The sequence below is a fragment of the Ranitomeya imitator genome, chromosome 3 (genome assembly GCF_032444005.1).
Source record: "Ranitomeya imitator isolate aRanImi1 chromosome 3, aRanImi1.pri, whole genome shotgun sequence".
Taxonomy (NCBI): Eukaryota; Metazoa; Chordata; class Amphibia; order Anura; family Dendrobatidae; genus Ranitomeya; species Ranitomeya imitator.
Genome location: NC_091284.1, coordinates 33,181,066 through 33,199,740, shown reverse-complemented (window position 1 = coordinate 33,199,740; position 18,675 = coordinate 33,181,066). Strand labels below are relative to the sequence as shown.

General features: G+C 47.6%; 2 protein-coding genes across 2 annotated transcripts in view; one reads left to right on the top strand and one right to left on the bottom strand.

The window, feature by feature from the left end:
- Positions 1-1,293: 1,293 nt before the first annotated feature.
- Positions 1,294-7,179, bottom strand: HMGN1 (high mobility group nucleosome binding domain 1). Its single transcript, XM_069760730.1, has 5 exons — positions 6,750-7,179; positions 5,527-5,592; positions 4,482-4,538; positions 3,714-3,842; positions 1,294-2,460 (listed from the first exon to the last, which is right to left on the bottom strand). The coding sequence occupies exons 1-5, from the start codon at positions 6,762-6,764 to the stop codon at positions 2,419-2,421; spliced, it is 309 nt and encodes a 102-aa protein (XP_069616831.1). The 5' UTR covers positions 6,765-7,179; the 3' UTR covers positions 1,294-2,418.
- A 216-nt stretch (positions 7,180-7,395) lies between these two features.
- The window catches only part of GET1 (guided entry of tail-anchored proteins factor 1), a 60,337-nt gene continuing 49,057 nt past the window's right edge, over positions 7,396-18,675 (top strand). The window contains exons 1-2 of the mRNA XM_069760729.1: positions 7,396-7,689; positions 12,233-12,398. Coding sequence (XP_069616830.1) covers positions 7,600-7,689; positions 12,233-12,398 — 256 coding nt within the window. The 5' untranslated portion in view covers positions 7,396-7,599. The remainder of the gene's footprint in view (positions 7,690-12,232; positions 12,399-18,675) is intronic.

The following is an 18,675-nucleotide window of genomic DNA, read 5'->3' as shown; positions in this document are numbered from 1 at the left end:
CACGCCGTTTGCCTAGCGTTCCAGCCGGAACGCACGAGGAACTTCCTGTTCAGAGAAGCCGGCCGGCATCTGACGTCCTATCCGGCCGCCGGCTTCAGACCGGAAGTACTCACACGCACGCGGAGGAGAAGGGCTGGAGAGCTCAGAGAGGCCTCCAGCCGAAGAACGCCCCAGACCTTACCCGCAGGTGCGGAATGGTGGCGAAAGGAGTCCCGAGTCGGAGGAGACGGGAGCAGCGACGGGGAATGGACGCAAGTCTGATCCCAGCTGCCCGGCTAGATTATTCTATTCCCCCGGTGACCGCTGCCGGCACAGTGCACCTGGGATGACCTCTTCATCCCTAGTAGGGACAGGAAAGAACACTGAGGGGAAGATGAGGGAGGGGTTATTTAACCTCTTGTCATTTCCTGTCCCTATTAGGAAAGGGGTAACATCCTCCAGGTGTGCTGTCGTGGGGGGTTACTAGAGAAAATACAAACAAAAAAATCTGGCGTCTTGAATTTTCTCACTACGCTGTTTAGCGATCAGGTTAATGCTTTTTTTTTTTTTTGATAGATCGGGCTATTCTGAACCCAGCGATACCAAATATGTGTAGGTTTGATTTTTTTATTGTTTTTTTTTTTTTTTTGGATGGGGTGGAAGGGGGGGCGATTTAATTTCTGATTTTTAAATTTTTTTTTCACTTTTGCCATGCTTCAATAGCCTCCAAGGGAGGCTAGAAGCTGGCACAACTCGATCGGCTCAGCTACACAACAGCTATCTGATGATCACTCCTATGTAGCTTAATTACAGGCTTGCTCTGAGCGCCGACCACAGGGTGGCGCTCACAGCAGGCTGGCATCAGTAACCTTAGAGATCTCAAGGACCTCTATGGTTACCATCCTGATGCATCACCGACCCCAATCATGTGACGGGTCAACCATGCGCTTATTTCCGGCCGCGCGGCTGGAAGCGGTAGTTAAATGCCGCTCTCAGCGGTTTACAGTGGCATTTAACAGGTTAATAGCGGCGGGTGAATCACGATTTCACCCGCCGCTATTGCGCGCAAATGTCAGCTGTACAAAACAGCTGACATGTTGTGACTCATGTGGGCTCAGCGCCGGAGCCCAAATCAAAGTGGGAGACGACCTCTGCAGTAATAGTACGGCTCATGTCGTGAAGGGGTTCATGTGTAGAAGTTTAGAATAAATGTTAACATTCCCATCAGATTAGATCCCAACACTCCAGGACAATTTGTCATCCCTTATTAACTAAACTTTACCAAGTCATAATTCACGATCCAACAAGTAGCTATAAATTTTTTTAAACCAGGTTTTATTGGTTTGGTGATCAGTACACAGACACTATGAACAATCTGTACATTTTTTTTTAACCTTTAAACTCTAGTAGAATGGAAATCTAGGAATAAAAACATGAATGAAAGTGAGAAAAATCAGAATCCATAAAAACTAGCGGCTTTAACAACTTTAAATCTCAAAATACAAGTTGTTCTTGTAAAAACAAAACAGAGCACCCCCCTCGTACCAGTATCTTCAACTCGTTAGCTTAAACACCCCCCCCAAAATTCTCTGAGAAAGGGGGAGAAAATGGTAGAGAAAGTTCTTAAGAAATGAAAAAACAAAAGATAATGCTGCTGCCCTGGGGAGTGAAGTGGTTGACAAATTTTACCGCTTTTTTTTTTTTTTTTAAACTTTAAGTTCTTTTTTTCGTAACTTCCCAGTACTTCACATCACGCTCACTACACACTCGAAGGTTTTCAAAAAGATTCACAGCACTTTTACATAGTTACTGAAAATAAAATACCACTACCCAAAAAAAATAAAAATATATAGGAAAAATATGGTAACATCACAGATAAGTACACAATTTTTTTAGAGGGAAATCCAACACCAGGGGATTTTTTTTTTTTTATTAGATTGTAAAAATTGTACGCAAGACAATATGGGTACAGAGAACAGGTAAAATGTTATTGAAGACAAATTTAAAAAAAAAAAATCCATCCATATCAGCCAGCATGAGAACACTGGGCATTGCCATCCCCACGCCATGTCAGGGAATCCGCTAAGAAAAGTAGCAGAAGGCATTAGATTACAAAATAAGGAAAAAAAAAATTAAGGTTTTGTTGTTCACGCATTTAACTGTCTAGACGGAACTGAAGCTCCGCTCCTTCCTAGCGCTCCGTTACAATATGCAGGACCGATCACAGTATAGAATGGGCAGAACGTGTCAAATACTTAAAGAAAGACACAACTCAAGAAACGAAAGACATGGTGGGATTCCCTCCTATTTTAAAAGTGTGTTTTCTAGAATTAAACTACTAAAAAACTTGCATTTACAAAATAGCTGATAAAAATATTCCTCTGAATTGTACAAGGGAGGTACAGGAACCACTGATAAAAGACTTAGAACAGATGTAGGTTATTCAGATTTGGAATCCTTGTCTCCATCGGATGCTGGGGCCTGGAGAAGAAGAGTAGAAGAGTTAGAAAACAATAAAAAAAAAAAAATACTCAGAACGCTTTTTTTGTTGTTACAGACTGTTACAGAATGAGTGTTCAAACCAAGTACAGGTTCTCAGTGCACTCTTTGGTATGGTCAAATAATTGGCACGTAATCTTTGGCCACACCGCACAAAAAAAAGATATAGACACAGATATTACAAAATGTCAAGGGAACACCAAGATACTCCTAGATATCACTGAACTAAATATTCCAGTTGCAAATCTAACACTGACAATAACAAAACAAAAATGATAAATGTGAATAAAAAAAATATTAGTATCCCACAGAGATCTGGAGTTGGAATGATGCTCAAAATCAAAGTGGAAAATGAGATTACAGGCTGATCCAACTTTAGTGGAAATGCCTCAAGGCAAGGAAAAGATGCTCAGTAGTGTGTGTGACCTCCACGTGCCTGTATGATCTCCCTACAACACCTGGGCATACTCCTGATTTGAGGCAATGGATGCTCTCCTCCCAGATCTGGATCAAAACATCAGTCAACTAACTCCTAGACAGTCTGTTGTAACGTGATATTGGCCCTCTCATGGAGTCTGTTTCTGAACGTTTGAGCAGTGTGTCATCCTGGATGAGCTGCCCTACCTGAGCAACTTCTGTGGGTTGTAGATACCAACTTATGCTACTGTACTTCTGCTCAAAAAGATAATTAACACACTGGTGACATCCAGAGGGAAACACTTGGCTGGATCTTGGATAGACTAGTTGGACTGACTGCAATCGGACAGTTATCCTTCTAATTGTGAATAGCTTTAGTTCACCACTTTACGTCTTCTAGTGGATGCCAAAAATGTAAAGCCCCTTTGGATGCTTTTGGTCTTGCAGGTCAATCCCATTGAAGTGACTGGAACCGAGCAGCAACTTAGTTACAATGTTAACAATTAGTTATACTGGCAGAACTGATTATAGATCCCCAGTCACAGCAAGACATGCGGTGGTGCAACTGGAAGCTTGTACGCCCCAACAAGAAATAAAAAAGCACCGATTCCTATACAAGTCACAGGGGCCATCAGGTGGGAGCAGAGTATATGTGCAAGTAACAAGCAGTAAACAGATGCTCTTTTTTTTGCACTTTACACCATGTGTATACTTGTTCGCTGCAATACTAAATCTCCCTACATAGTTAACACGGGGCCGGACACCATTACTTTGTGTAGTCACGGTGTGATGCTGCACAGGCACAGAGCATTACCCACCTCGTCGCTTTTTGTCTCTCCATTTTCGGATGGCAGGTCCTCCTTAGCGTCTTCTTTGTTAGCTTCTTCAGTCTGTTTGCCTTTAGCTCCCTTCTTTCCCTTTGCTGGAACTTTTTTGTCCTCCTTCTCCTAAAAGTATACAGGAAAGATAAATTACGGCATCTCTGTAGGAAGCCAACACGTGTATTAACAGCTGGTGATCAGAGATGTAGGTTGTCATGTCCCCTCTATGGAAGAGCATTTAAATGGGTTGTCTGCTACTTGGAGAAACCCTTATTAAGCAAGAAGGTCCCCCCATACTAAACCTCCTGGACCAGCAACATGTAGTCCGCTGGCACACGCACAGTACAGTCCCTTCACATGAACACCGCAGCCACTCAGGAGAACAAGTAAAAATGATGTAATAAGGGGTTGTCCAAGTAGAAGATGGCTCCTAAATCCACCTCGTCTGACCAGAAGTTCTGCTATAGCAGACTGAAAAGAAACTTCTATAGAATAAAGGGATTGCACCTTATAAGTATTTATAAAGTTGTGCCCACAGGCTCCTATTGCACCCGAGCCTCATTCACATCAATGAGTCAGAGCTGCAATACCCCACACAAACTGAACAGAGGTGGCGCCATTTTAAAACTTTGTCAACTCCTAAAAGTACAGAGATGCAGTAATGGGCCAAGTGAGCAGATAAATGGCACCTGCCCACCACTTCATCCGTCTACAGCTCCCATTAGTGTGACCGGGTCACGGCCGCCCGCTGGGACATGAACTCACCTTTACTGCTGCCTTTTCCTTTTTTGGCTTTGGTTCGGCTTTTGGTGGAGCAGGTTTCTATTAAAAATAACAAAAGGCACAAAGTTATATAGAATCCAGTGAGCAGATAAGATACCACACAGATAGTTTGTAGATTGTTACAGACTTGAAAGCTTTAGGGTCTTTATCTGTTACAACAATTACTTTTTTGCAGTCAGCTTCTTCTATGGGCTAAAAGAATGAAATGATCTGCCCCTGCGTAAGGACCAGAGACCCCTCACTTCAGTCACTATCCAGTGATTGATTATTCCCATAGTCCTAGTTATAGAGGCCAAGGACACTTCAATATACTGAAGCCACCATGATCTATCATGGTAAGGTGCTGAAGTGAGTGACCAATGATTTGGATAAAAGATATAAAAATAAAACAGGGTAGAAGCCTGAAAGTGTCGTGGAAGGCAGCAAACATCACCAGCATGTGGCGCTCTCTTCCCTGCCCTCCACTTGCTGATAGTTATCTTTTTTGCTAGCAGTTTGTTTCCTTCCACACCACTTTGAGGCTTCTTTCGCCATATTTAAAGGTGTTTTTTTCCATTGTTATTTACTAACAATTTTTTATCCTTTTCGGTCTTCACCAACTTCTTATCTGTATGGCACCTCACCATAAGAGATCATGTCGATTCCAGTGATTGCTTAGTAGATTAACAGCCATTTCTCTAAGGCTGCCGTCACACGATCAGTATTTGGTCAGTATTTTACATCAGTATTTGTAGCCAAAACCAGGAGTGGAACAATTAGAGGAAAAGTATAATAGAAACATGTCACCACTTCTGTATTTATCACCCACTCCTGGTTTTGGCTACAAATACTGATGTACAATACTGACCAAATACTGCGAGTGTGACGGCAGCCTTAGTAGAGGGGGCTCAGGTCTCATTTACAACCTTGGGAGGGCACTTTTCACATGTATTGAAAATGACAACCAAGCTACATTTAAAATTTAACTTGCTGGAAAAAAAAAAACAAACAAACAAAAAAAACCCTGTAAAAAATGGTGAATACTCACAGCTGACAACCGTGCCGACCTCCTCTTGGGCTCATCCTTGGCATCTCCAGCATCAGCGGCATTAACCTGAAAGATAAGAGGTTTACAAGAAGTCATTACTTGAATCAATCAGCAGTTACTCAGTGCAAAGTTAAAGCAGTGACCCATCTTTCCCAGGCTCCTGAATGTTAAACCAGTAATGCGTGGGAATTGCAAAACAAGTAATAAAAATACATAATGAAAAAAAAGTTGTTTTGTTTTTTTTTGCTTTGAGGTGCAAATGTAGCAGATCTGCACCAAAAGTGTCTGAATATTGCAGTGCAGCTTCAGACTACGGCAGGAGGCGCTAGGACCATGCGCTGCAGCAGCCACTGACTTGCAGGCCTGACTTACACCGTTGTAAGCCTGCAGCATGTTCAGTCCTCCCAACACTCCTCCGCCGGCAGAGGGCGCTGAGCAGATATGGCCACAGGACGTAAAATCCATAGTAAAGAATAAATGGGAGGAGGAGGAGGGAGGGGGGTGTGCGCGGGGAAGAATGTAAGCTGCCTTATAAACAAACAAGAGCCAAAGCCATGGCGCTGGCCGCCCTCCCCCCACCTGGTGCGCCTGAGTGGAACATGCCTCATCTATGGAGACAGTAGCTTCCCCCCCCCCCCCCTCAGGGTCATCAGCGACATACACCACACACGGGGGAACTTGATGGGCTGTGACGTCACCGATCTACCGTTCTCCTATTGGTTAAAGGATCATCGCCCGGAGCTCTCCGATTGGCTAAAGCGCGTCGTGAACGTTCTAGAACGTGTGCGGACCTCCCCGCTCACTGTAACTGACCAGTCGGCTCAGGAGAGCGCTGAGGAGAACCCGCCACCGAGGGCTGCGGGGCGGGCGGGAAGACGAGAAAAAAAAAAAAAAAAACCCACCCCACACGACAGAAGCTGAGCCTCGTCTTCTGCCGCGCGCCATTACCCCCCCTCCCCCCACCGTGGCCGCCATTACACAAAAACCGCGAACACCGAATGTGACAAAAAAAAAAAATTATGTGAGGGAAAAAAAAAATATAAAAGTAAAAAAAAAAATAAAACTGAAAAGAGGCGCCAAATAAAAAGGCGCAATAATGGCGTCACTTTTTTTTGGCGGTAAAACGGGCGCAGCGAGCTGAGGGGAGCCGCAGAGGTCCCGCGCCTTCGTCCTTGAGGAGGAGGAGGATGGCGGCGGCGGAGCAGCGCGGAGGAGCCGCTTACCTTTCTCTTGGGCATGGCGATCGCTTTGTGCTATTAGAACGCGGCTAAAAAAAAAATAATCCCTCCAAGTAGTGATCGTCCAGCAGCAGTAATGGCCGAGCCGGGAGTCCGCGCCGCTGAAGTCCCCGCTCTCCTCCTGCAGATGGAGTCCTCACAAAGAACTAGCTGGATGCACAGCGCTCGCCAGCGGTTAATATGCCACCGCCAGGAGAACTAGTTCAAACCGGATAGGATCCCTCCGCCTCCTTATCTATTCAACCTGCTGAGGAGGGGGGGACGGGGGTAGGTGGGAGGGGCTCCGCCGCAGTCCCCGCCCCCTTACCCCCCGCCGATTGGTGGAGGCCGCCTACAGGGCGCCTTTTAAACCATAACACGGGCACCTGTCTGGGTAGGTGAAGCTGTCAGTCATCCGCTAATTGCCCCCTCCCCCATCTCAGGGGGCGGGGTGAGAGGAAATCGGCTTTAGGGATTTTTTTTTTATTATTTTTATTTTTTTTCCCTCCATTGTTTTTTTTTTTTTTTATTATTATTTTTTTTCTCTCCAGGTTTTATTTGAATCACTGGTGGTAAATAGAAGGGCGGGCGCTGATTGGTCAGAGGCTGCGCGCAGCGGATGGAGCGTCACCGCCGGCCCCGGCGTGCTGCGGCTGCTGCGGAGGGTTCTCCTGCTGAGGCTTCTCCTCCTCCTCCCGGCGCTCCGTGCTGCCCACGGCCATTCCCGCCATCGTGCCCCGCGTGTGTCTGCGGCGGCGGCCGCCGGCCATCTCTGCTCCCTCCTCCTCCTCCTCCTCACTGGCGGCGGATAAGGGGCGGGGCTCGGGATCGCTATTGTGTGTGATCCCGGGGAAACATGGCGGACAGCTGTGCCTGGCTCTTAGTGCTCAGCACGGTGTTTCTCTGCAATCTCTTTAAAATCCAGCTTCCTTCCTTATCCTCAATAGTAAGTAGGCAAGCAGAGGATTAAAGAGGGCGAGCGGGTGCGGAGGGGCCGCGGATACAGGCAGCTGGCGGAATGCGCGCGGTTTTCAGACCCCCCCCCGCCCCACAGACCACTGTCACCTCCATGTGCAGCAACAGCAATGTGCATCAAGGGATCAAGGGCGGCCGTGTCCCCTGTGCACCGAGCCGCCTCCTCACCTGACATAACCTCTGTCATCTGCAGCAATGCCCAGCTCACAGCAGACGGTGGGCTCCCCCAGGTCCTAGCCTGCTGCAAACATATGGAGGGTCCCCCCCCTGCAAACCAATATGGAGGGTCCCCCCTGCAAACCAATATGGAGGGTCCCCCCTGCAAACATATGGAGGGTCCCCCCCCCCTGCAAACCAATATGGAGGGTCCCCCCTGCAAACCAATATGGAGGGTCCCCCCTGCAAACCAATATGGAGGGTCCCCCCCTGCAAACAAATATGGAGGACCCCCCCCGCAAACAAATATGGAGGACCCCCCCCCGCAAACAAATATGGAGGGTCCCCTCCTGCAAACAAATATGGAGTGTCCCCCCTGCAAACCAATATGGAGGGTCCCCCCTGCAAACCAATATGGAGGGTCCCCCCCTGCAAACAAATATGGAGGACCCCCCCCGCAAACAAATATGGAGGACCCCCCCCGCAAACAAATATGGAGGGTCCCCCCTGCAAACCAATATGGAGGGTCCCCCCTGCAAACCAATATGGAGGGTCCCCCCTGCAAACCAATATGGAGGGTCCCCCCTGCAAACCAATATGGAGGGTCCCCCCTGCAAACCAATATGGAGGGTCCCCCCCTGCAAACAAATATGGAGGACCCCCCCCGCAAACAAATATGGAGGACCCCCCCCCGCAAACAAATATGGAGGGTCCCCCCTGCAAACCAATATGGAGGGTCCCCCCTGCAAACCAATATGGAGGGTCCCCCCTGCAAACCAATATGGAGGGTCCCCCCTGCAAACCAATATGGAGGGTCCCCCTGTAAACAAATATGGAGGGTCCGCCTGCAAACAAATATGGAGCCCCCCCTGCAAACAAATATGGAGCCCCCCCACCCTGCAAATATGGAAGTCCCCCCCTGCAAACAAATATGGAGCCCCCCCTGCAAACAAATATGGAGCCCCCCTGCAAACAAATATGGAGGGTCCCCCCCTGCAAACAAATATGGAGGGTCCCCCTGCAAATAAATATGGAGGCCCCCCTGTAAACAAATATAGAGGGTCTGCCTGCAAACAAATATGGAAGTCCCCCCTGCAAACAAATATGGAGGGTCCCCCCCTGCAAATAAATATGGAGGGTCCCCCCTGCAAACCAATATGGAGGGTCCCCCCCTGCAAACAAATATGGAGGACCCCCCCCGCAAACAAATATGGAGGACCCCCCCCCGCAAACAAATATGGAGGGTCCCCTCCTGCAAACAAATATGGAGTGTCCCCCCTGCAAACCAATATGGAGGGTCCCCCCTGCAAACCAATATGGAGGGTCCCCCCCTGCAAACAAATATGGAGGACCCCCCCCGCAAACAAATATGGAGGACCCCCCCCCGCAAACAAATATGGAGGGTCCCCCCTGCAAACCAATATGGAGGGTCCCCCCTGCAAACCAATATGGAGGGTCCCCCCTGCAAACCAATATGGAGGGTCCCCCCTGCAAACCAATATGGAGGGTCCCCCCTGCAAACCAATATGGAGGGTCCCCCCCTGCAAACAAATATGGAGGACCCCCCCCGCAAACAAATATGGAGGACCCCCCCCCGCAAACAAATATGGAGGGTCCCCCCTGCAAACCAATATGGAGGGTCCCCCCTGCAAACCAATATGGAGGGTCCCCCCTGCAAACCAATATGGAGGGTCCCCCCTGCAAACCAATATGGAGGGTCCCCCTGTAAACAAATATGGAGGGTCCGCCTGCAAACAAATATGGAGCCCCCCCTGCAAACAAATATGGAGCCCCCCCACCCTGCAAATATGGAAGTCCCCCCCTGCAAACAAATATGGAGCCCCCCCTGCAAACAAATATGGAGCCCCCCTGCAAACAAATATGGAGGGTCCCCCCCTGCAAACAAATATGGAGGGTCCCCCTGCAAATAAATATGGAGGCCCCCCTGTAAACAAATATGGAGGGTCTGCCTGCAAACAAATATGGAAGTCCCCCCTGCAAACAAATATGGAGGGTCCCCCCCTGCAAATAAATATGGAGGGTCCCCCTGCAAACAAATATGGAGGGTCCCCCTGCAAACAAATATGGAGGGTCCCCCCTGCAGTGGATTCCACCATTGTGTGCCGCCATATCTGTCCACTCAGTGGCAGCCGTATCCTCGCACTGCCCCGGCCCTGTGTATCTGCACAGTCTGTGGCTGGGATGTGTGCAGTGACCGGGGGCAGCCGTGTACCGGCCCCTTCAGTGTATACGCCATATTCAGGGAATATTCGGTGTTTGTGGCTCCTGTAGATGCAGCAGAATGGAAGGTGTCGTTTTTCTTGCAGGAATTGCGTTGGCGCACTGTGGGATGATCTGATTAATGATCATGGAGACGAGCGGAATAATCTGACGAGCGCTGACCGACGTGTCACTGACAGCACTCGTTCCCTTGTTAGGCTACGTTCACATTTGCGTTGTGCGCCGCTGCGTCGGCGACGCAACGCACAACGCAAATAAAAACGCACGCAAAAACGCTGCGTTTTGCGACGCATGCGTCGTTTTTTGCCGAAATTTGAACGCAAGAAAAATGCAACTTGTTGCGTTTTCTTGGTCCGACGCTTGCGGCAAAAAAGACGCATGCGTCGCACAACGCAACAAAAACGCATGCGTTTCCCATGTTAAATATAGGGGCGCATGCGTCGCCCGACGCAAACCCGACGCAAACTAGCATAACGCTAGTGTGAACGTAGCCTTAGAATATGGGGCCGTGCACGTGTCCGATTTCCCCCCCCCCCCCCTCCCGGAAGTGTCTGACCGTGGAAGATAAATCCCGGTATGTCCAAGTTCCATCTAATATTCGGATCGCACTCCGCTAGCCAAGTCAGTGAGTCCGATGTCCACCGACAGGATGGAGACATTTCTCCATTTTCTCCTCATCCGACAGAACCTGATCAGTTAGTGATGATCATGGTTCTGTCGCCCTGGCGTCAAGGGTTAATTCACATAAAGTGTGGCCTATTCATGAGAGAGGTGATTAATGTCACTGGGGCTCCGCTAATGATCAGAATGGGGGTCCTAATGTGCAGAGGTTTCAGTGAGGTGTCAGTGGTGCTCACAGTGTTTGGGACTGACGGAGGCGGCCGCGCACAGCGCTCCGCTATCTACCTCAGTCCCATAGACCCTGAGTGGAGCAGCGGCACACGTTCATGACCGCTATTCTCACGCCTCCAAAATAGGTCCGGGGGGCTCTTATTCTGTGTATAGGTGACATGTTTTATCATTGACCGTAAAGATTCATATGACCTTGGTCCAGTGGCCACATCGGTAGTCCATTGCCGCTGGACCAGAGCCCTGCTAGTCGCCGGGATCCCTGGTTCTTCTGATTAGCCGACCCTGTGGGACTTCATCATTACGGCAGGTCGTTGTGCCAGGCCTACTAATCAGAAGAGGCGCTGGAGACGCCGTCACATAGGGCATGGCTAACGGCTGTGGTCCGGAGGCTGCTGGGCCCGTGTTCTGGGAATCATTTTGCTCAGCCCTATAAATCTTATCTGTTGAACCCCCTGCTGCTCCAGCGCCCCATCCTCAGTGCTCTCTAAAATACTCGGGTCACAGGGATGTAGCAGTGACGTCCCATCTACAAAGCGTCACCAAGGATTGTCTGCAGCGGTCACCTGTCGTAGGCGTCATGTCGCTGATGCAGCAGCAGTGTCTATGAAGATCGACACTGGAGCTGCGGGACCTAAGTAATGCTTCGTGTTATTGCATTTGTCCCATTAAAAAAAAACTAGACATCTTGTTTCATCTGTCACCAGATTTTGCCACCTAATCTGAAAGCAGCTTGATGTAGGGACACAGATCCTGATTCCAGTGATGTGTCACTTACTGAGCTGCTTGCTATGGTTTTGATAAAATCACTGTTTTATCAGGAGATTAACACTAGAAGACTAGTAAACCCGCTGCCTGTTGCCCTCCATATTCTTGAGCTTTATATAACCCTTTTCCCCACCACTAAGTGGCAGCTTTCTGCCTATGCACAGTGTACACTGAAAGCTGCCATTCAGATAACTGGTAGATCTGCAACAGATAAAACTGATTTTTATCATAACTGCAGCAAGCAGCCAGTAAGTGGCACATCACTGGAATCAGTGTTTCGATCACTAGATCATGCTGGTAACAATAATGATGGTTTACGCTAGGACATTGCGGAATCGGTCTGGCTCTATTTGGAACCTCCATAACTGCTCGGATCACCAGAATATAACGCAAACTGTAAACCCCCTATATGATAACGCGCTCCATTTATCTATGAAAAGCCCCACTGCGTTGTGTGATCTGATGACCCGGCTCTGCTACATCTGTTTTGTCCGGCGTAGGTGTCCCGCTTGCTGCAGAAGGATGTGGACCAGGAGCAGCAGATGAGGTCCGATATTCAGGGTATGAGACAGGAGCTCTCCAGTATCAGTATGATGGACGAGTTCGCCCGGTACGCCAGACTGGAGCGCAAGATCAACAAGATGACGGACAAGCTGAAGACGCACGGTAATACCGCGAGGCGCACGCACCGACTCCTCACTATAAAGCTGCCAAATCATGGATTACGCTCAAAGTTTCCACTAGGGAAAAATTAGCTTCATCTACTGTACACTTATTTTTTTCCTTAACTCGTGATTGCAATTTTGACAGTATCACTTGTAGTTGTCAGACGTGTGGGCGCAATATCTGGAGCATCATGGAAACCTGGGTTCTGTAACCCGTGAGGCAAGTCCGAGGGCGGCTTTACATCAGGCGCTGGGGGCACATGGTGTTCCCCTGTTACACAGGGTCTTATATTATTTTTTCTCTAAAAGATACGTTGGGGCTTATTTTCAGGGGATGCCTTAATTTTTCTTCTATGAACAACAATCCAAATTTATTCAAATCTAATCATATCATCACACACACTGCATATATACACGTATACAGTGGGTACAGACAGTATTCAGACCCCTATACGTTTTTCACACTTTGTTTCATTGAAGCCATTTGGTAAATGCAAAAAAGTTCATTTTTTTCTCATTAATGTACACTCTGCATGACTGAAAAAGAACAGAAATGTAGACATTTTTCCAAATCTATTAAAAAAGAAAATCTGAAATATCCCATGGCCTTCAGACCCTTTGCTCAGTATTGAGTAGAAGCCCCTTTTGAGCTAGTGCAGCCATGAGTCTTCTTGGGAATGATGCAACAAGTTTTCCACCCCTGGATTTGGGGATCCTCTGCCATTCTTCCTTGCAGATCCTCTCCAGTTCCGTCAGGTTGGATGGTGAACGTTGGTGGACGCCATTTTCAGGTCTCTCCAGAGATATTCAGTTGTGTTTAGGTCAGGGCTCTGGCTGCGCCGGTCAAGAATGGTCACAGAGTTGTTCTGAAGCCGCCCCTTTGCTATTTTAGCTGTGTGCTTAGGGTCATTGTCTTGCTGGAAGGTGAACCTTCGGCCAAGTCTGAGGTCCAGAGCACTCTGGAAGAGGTTTTCATCCAGGATATCTCTGTACTTGGCCGCATTCATGTTTCCTTCAATGATAACCAGTCGTTCTGTCCCTGCAGCTGAAAACCACCCCCATAGCATGATGCTGCCTCCACCATGTTTCACTGTTGGGATTGTATTGGGCAGGTGATGAGCAGTGCCTGGTTTTCTCCACAAATACCGCTTAGAATTATCACCAAAAAGATCTATCTTCGTCTCATCAGACCAGAGAATCTTATTTCTCATAGTCTGGGAGGCCGCATTCATGTTTCCTTCAATGACAACCAGTCGTTACATGACCGTGATGTCACCAAAGGTCCTTCAGCAGTCTTAACCTCGGGATAGAAACACTGGACCCCCTAAGGCTGGGTTCACATTGCGTTAGTGGGTGTCCGCTAACGGAATCCGTTACATGGCACAATTGTCGCAATTAACGCTATGTAACGGATCCGTTAGCGCACCCATTGACCGCAATGTGCTAACGCATCGCTAACGTATGCCATTTTTTGCATGTGTCAGCGATGTCCCGTTATTTTCGGACGGACCTCGAACGCTGCTTGCGTTCAGGGTCCGTTCTTCACTAGCGCAGATCGGGCACCTGCGCTAGCGGGATCGCCAAACGCAATCCCTTTTTGGACATTGCGTTAACGTAGTCCGTTAGCGTATCCGCTAAACGCATTGCACTAATGCAATGTGAACCTAGCCTTAAGAGAGTAGGGACCCTGTGCAATTTCCCAGTAATTACACCCATCCCCCTAACTCCGGCCCTGGCTGTAATTGGGGCTTATTTTTGGTATAGGGCTTACATTTTGAGCATACTTAGAAAATCCTGTAAAATTATGCCAGGTCTCGCTGTCAAGGAAACATGTTTATTTTACGTTCCTCCTATATAAACCTGTATTGCAAAATCACAGTCGTTCCTGCTACAAATCTGGTATAAACATATGGTGGGTTTCTGGTGGCAGGCGCACCCGATGTACAAGGACCTGCCATGCCTATATGTCCTGTGGGCGTTTATGGACAGAGCCACCTCTAGATTTGCATTTCACTACAGGGGGATCGGGTACTCGGGAGTAGGATAGCCCCCTTTATGTTTATACTAATTTTCTTACTGCATATCATTACGGCTGCTGGATTAGGCTCTGGTCAATCAAGGATGCCCAACTGTGTGCCATTGTGTGGACTGGCTCCTCACCATGCAGGAGGCCCGCATTATAATATGGAGGTCAGCCCTTATCACATTACTGCACCATTATAGCACCATCACACCTCCTCGCCTCTTCTCCCAGGAAATGGGGGTCCAGGTGTCACTGCAGGGGTCTGCACTCAATGCAATGCAAATTGCGCTGATTTTTTTGCAATGATCCGACATGTTTTCCAATATAAATTTAGTTTACAGCACAAGATGAGGAAAAGGCAAGAGACCTCAGCTGCTGCAGAACCACTTTCTAAAAAGAACAGCAAGTAGGAGCCTTAGTTTAAGAAATATGCACAGGGCCATGGGGAAAAGTCCGAGCATGGGACGTCACTGCCACCAATACATATGTGATTGTCCGCAGCCATTTATTAATCAATCTTTCAGAGGTGAGAAAGAAGGAAATTCTTGATGAATTCACATCTATGGACGTCTGGTAAATAACAGGGGTCCTGAGAAGCGGACCCCCGTCTATTACACCTAAGGATCCTAGTAGGGCATATGGTCAGTAGTTATTCAGCACAGACAACCCCTTTAAGTGAGGGCCGGACTGTGGGAAATGGCCGATACTTGTCGTCTTATCAGGGGACTTTCTAATTAGTGATAATTAAAGTTCCATTAACCCAATAACTGATCCTCGAGGAATGTCAACTCTGAGCAAATGTTCCTGTGATTACTTCTGGCACCGGCCTTCTGATAATAAACCATTATTTATGTAACCTAGTGGGAAAAGCCACATCTTAATGCCGCGTGTGCCGACATTAATCCTTTCACTCGGCACCGTGAAGAAGACAGACGTAAGGTGCCGTACACATAATAATACAAATCTTTATTTTTATGAGATGACATGAGATTGTCGTTGGACAAAACCATATTCGTAGAACCCTACGACCATCTATTGTGTCTTAATTTTGTCTTAGTGGCAAATATTGGGGAAAAGAAGAATCAGGCTGTTTGATTTCAACTGTCCGAACCTTTTCTTCTTAAAGGGGCTGTCTCATCCCTTTAAATTGGTTCAATTGCAAAGTGCTTATAAATACTTTGCAATTTACGTCTCCTTGATTATCCCCTCCATTCTCAAGAAACAGAGGATTTTTTGAGTTTTACCAGCCTCCTCCGCAGTTAATCAGAGGTGGACAGTCTTCTAGGCGACGAGTGAGCGCTTACAATCTCTTTGCTTTAGAGCTTGCAAGGGCTTCTCTGAAGTTGAGCAGATGGCTGATTTAGCCAACTTTCGATTCCTGGCAGCATGAGGGAGCCACAGTTCGACCATTGGTGCAACCACGCCGCTGGTCCAAACTGTCAATCTTCATGAGTGTTGTGTCCCCTGACAAGTAGGATGGCAGGGGAGCAGTGCGCTCCAGAAGATTGGATGTGAGCCAAGTCGGTGGGATATGTATGGGGGCCACCGACTCTCCCCCAACAGATCATGGACAGGTTGGATTTCTAGTGCCTGATCCATTTGTTGACCAGGAGATGAGCTGCCGGAGGAGTTTGCAGCTCTGAACTGGTTCCTGTTATGGGGAGAGAGATGTTTCGGCCATAACCTATCTTTTATGCAGTACAGACCAAAAGTTTGGACACACCTTCTCATTTAAAGATTTTTCTGTATTTTCATGACTATGAAAGTGTGCCAAGAGTGTGCAAAGCAGTCATCAAAGAAAAAGGTGGCTACTTTGAAGAACCTCGAATATAAGACATAATTTCAGTTGTTTCACACTTTTTTGTTAAGTATATAATTCCACATGTGTTAATTCATAGTTTTGATGCCTTCAGTGTGAATGTACAATTTTCATAGTCATGAAAATACAGAAAAATCTTTAAATGAGAAGGTGTGTCCAAACTTTTGGTCTGTACTGTATATGGCGGCCCTTGGATGGGACAATCTTGAAATGCGCCAGATTTATTTATTTGCGTGTTTGATAAACCTGGCGCTTTTTTAGACCGTCTTTAAGTTTACACCTCTTATTACTTAGCTTATTTTGTAACAAAAATTTGCTCCAAAATTTGCTGCGTATGTTAGATCCTTTGAGCCAAGCCATATCCCTTTTCCATCCAAACCGTGCCCCCCTACTCAGACAAGGCACAGAAGGCCTCTTAAAAGACATTTCTTTGCACAATTATTCCGGTGCATTTGGCTTTGGTTATTTTATATTTATGTGGGATTTATTTGCTTTATTTTTACGATAAAAATGTCACATTCAGAAGTGAAACTTAGAAATATGCTAAAAGGAAATTAATGGCCGGAGTCAATGGATATTCGAGGACGGCTGACACCACCTCAGGCCACCGACAGAAAACCTCTGTATTCTACATAAACCATAACCTTTGATCCGGCATTTGTAGGGTGTCAAATTATAGATATTCTGGATTAAAGGCTGGGGGCGTCAAGAAGGGCGGCCCGGAATAAAATGCAGATACAAAATGTGCATGGACCTTATTCTTTGCTGCCATGTTCTTTTCCATGTGAATGGCCGCAGCCGCTCCAGACCTGTTTTTTTTAATCTCAGGGGTCTTTAAATCATAAAGGGTCTTTGTCATGCAGGGTGCTCTCATCCGCAAATCTGAATGCCCTATAAATAAATGTGATTGTCTGAGATGTCCTAGTAAACAGGGCTTGTGCCCGGCAGTCTGGAGAAGGTGCGAGGTATCAGCAGGGATCATCATGTGAGCCTTGTAGTACCCGCCCCAGGCCAAGCCATGAGAGCAAACAATGGAGGCCAGCCCTGGTTCACTATCCTTATTTTCCTAGACATGTAATATGGTTTTCCCACCATACATATGAACCTCTTCATGTTTTGGGCCTTTTTTTATTTTTCCTTTTTTTTTTTTTTTTTTTTTTCTCCTCCACTTTCTCAAAGAGCTACAACTTTTTTTTTATTTTTCCATCGACCTAACCACACAAGGACTTGTTTTTGCACGATTTTTTTTTTTTTTTTTTTTACTCACTATTTCATTTTACCATATAATGTACAGGACAACAATACGAAAATTCCAAGTGAGATGAGAGGGAAAAAATATGTTTTTTGGGGGTTTTGTTTTTTACGCCATTCATTGTGCAGTGAAAACTAAATGGTTCGTTAAAAAAATAAATCGTTAAACATTTTTCCCGCAACATTGGGAAATGATTTATGGCATAAGCACAGGATGTGTTGTAAAAAGTCAGATTGCTGGGCCAAAATGGCCATGACTATTTATTCTGTGTATTAGACATTATTGCCGACGTGTCAGGAACGTTCACAGGGAGGAAAAACCCTTACCGTCTTCGCCTTTTATTTATGGCGCAGGCCGCGGAGCTGAGCCCGCAACACCAGAAGCTGTATTGACCAGGATTGGTCGGCAGGTTTACGCTAATCCCGGCCATTAAACCCCCTGTAAGCCACAGTAACTAGTGACTGTGGCATCTATGCAGTAAGAAAGCAGGAGATCGTTTCATCACCCCATACACTTCCCCAACACGATCCCAGCGTTCTCACCAGTTGTCTTTGCAGCCGGCGGCCTAACGTAGTGATCACATCTCCATGCCATCTTTCGAGGCACTATACAGAACCCAACTGAGGACTCAGGATCTGCCGACAGGGGACTCGTGATCTGCCAACAGGGGACTCAGGATCTACCAATAGGGGACTCAAGATCTGCCGACAGGGGACTCAGGATCTACCGATAGGGGACTCGAGATCTGCCGACAGGGGACTCAGGATCTACCAATAGGGGACTCGAGATCTGCTGACAGGGGACTCAGGATCTACCGATAGGGGACTCGCGATCTGCCGACTGGGAACTCGCGATCTGCCAACAGGGGACTCAGGATCTACCGACAGGGGACTCGGGATCTGGCGACTGGGGACTCGCGATCTGCCGACTGGGAACTCGCGATCTGCCGACTGGGAACTCACGATCTGCCAACAGGGGACTCAGGATCTACCGACAGGGGACTCGGGATCTGCCGACTGGGGACTCGGAATCTGCCGACAGGGGACTCGGGATCTGCCGACAGGGGACTCGGGATCTACCGATAGGGCACTCGGGATCTGCCGACAGGGGACTCGAGATCTGCCGACAGGGGACTCGAGATCTGCCGACAGGGGACTTGGGATCTACCGATAAGGGACTCGGGA

Coding starts and splice junctions, on each gene's coding strand:
- HMGN1 (XM_069760730.1), bottom strand. Junction 4,539..5,526: donor GGTCGGCACGGTTGTCAGCT/GTGAGTATTCAC, acceptor TATTTTTAATAG/AAACCTGCTCCACCAAAAGC. Junction 3,843..4,481: donor AGGAAAAGGCAGCAGTAAAG/GTGAGTTCATGT, acceptor GTATACTTTTAG/GAGAAGGAGGACAAAAAAGT.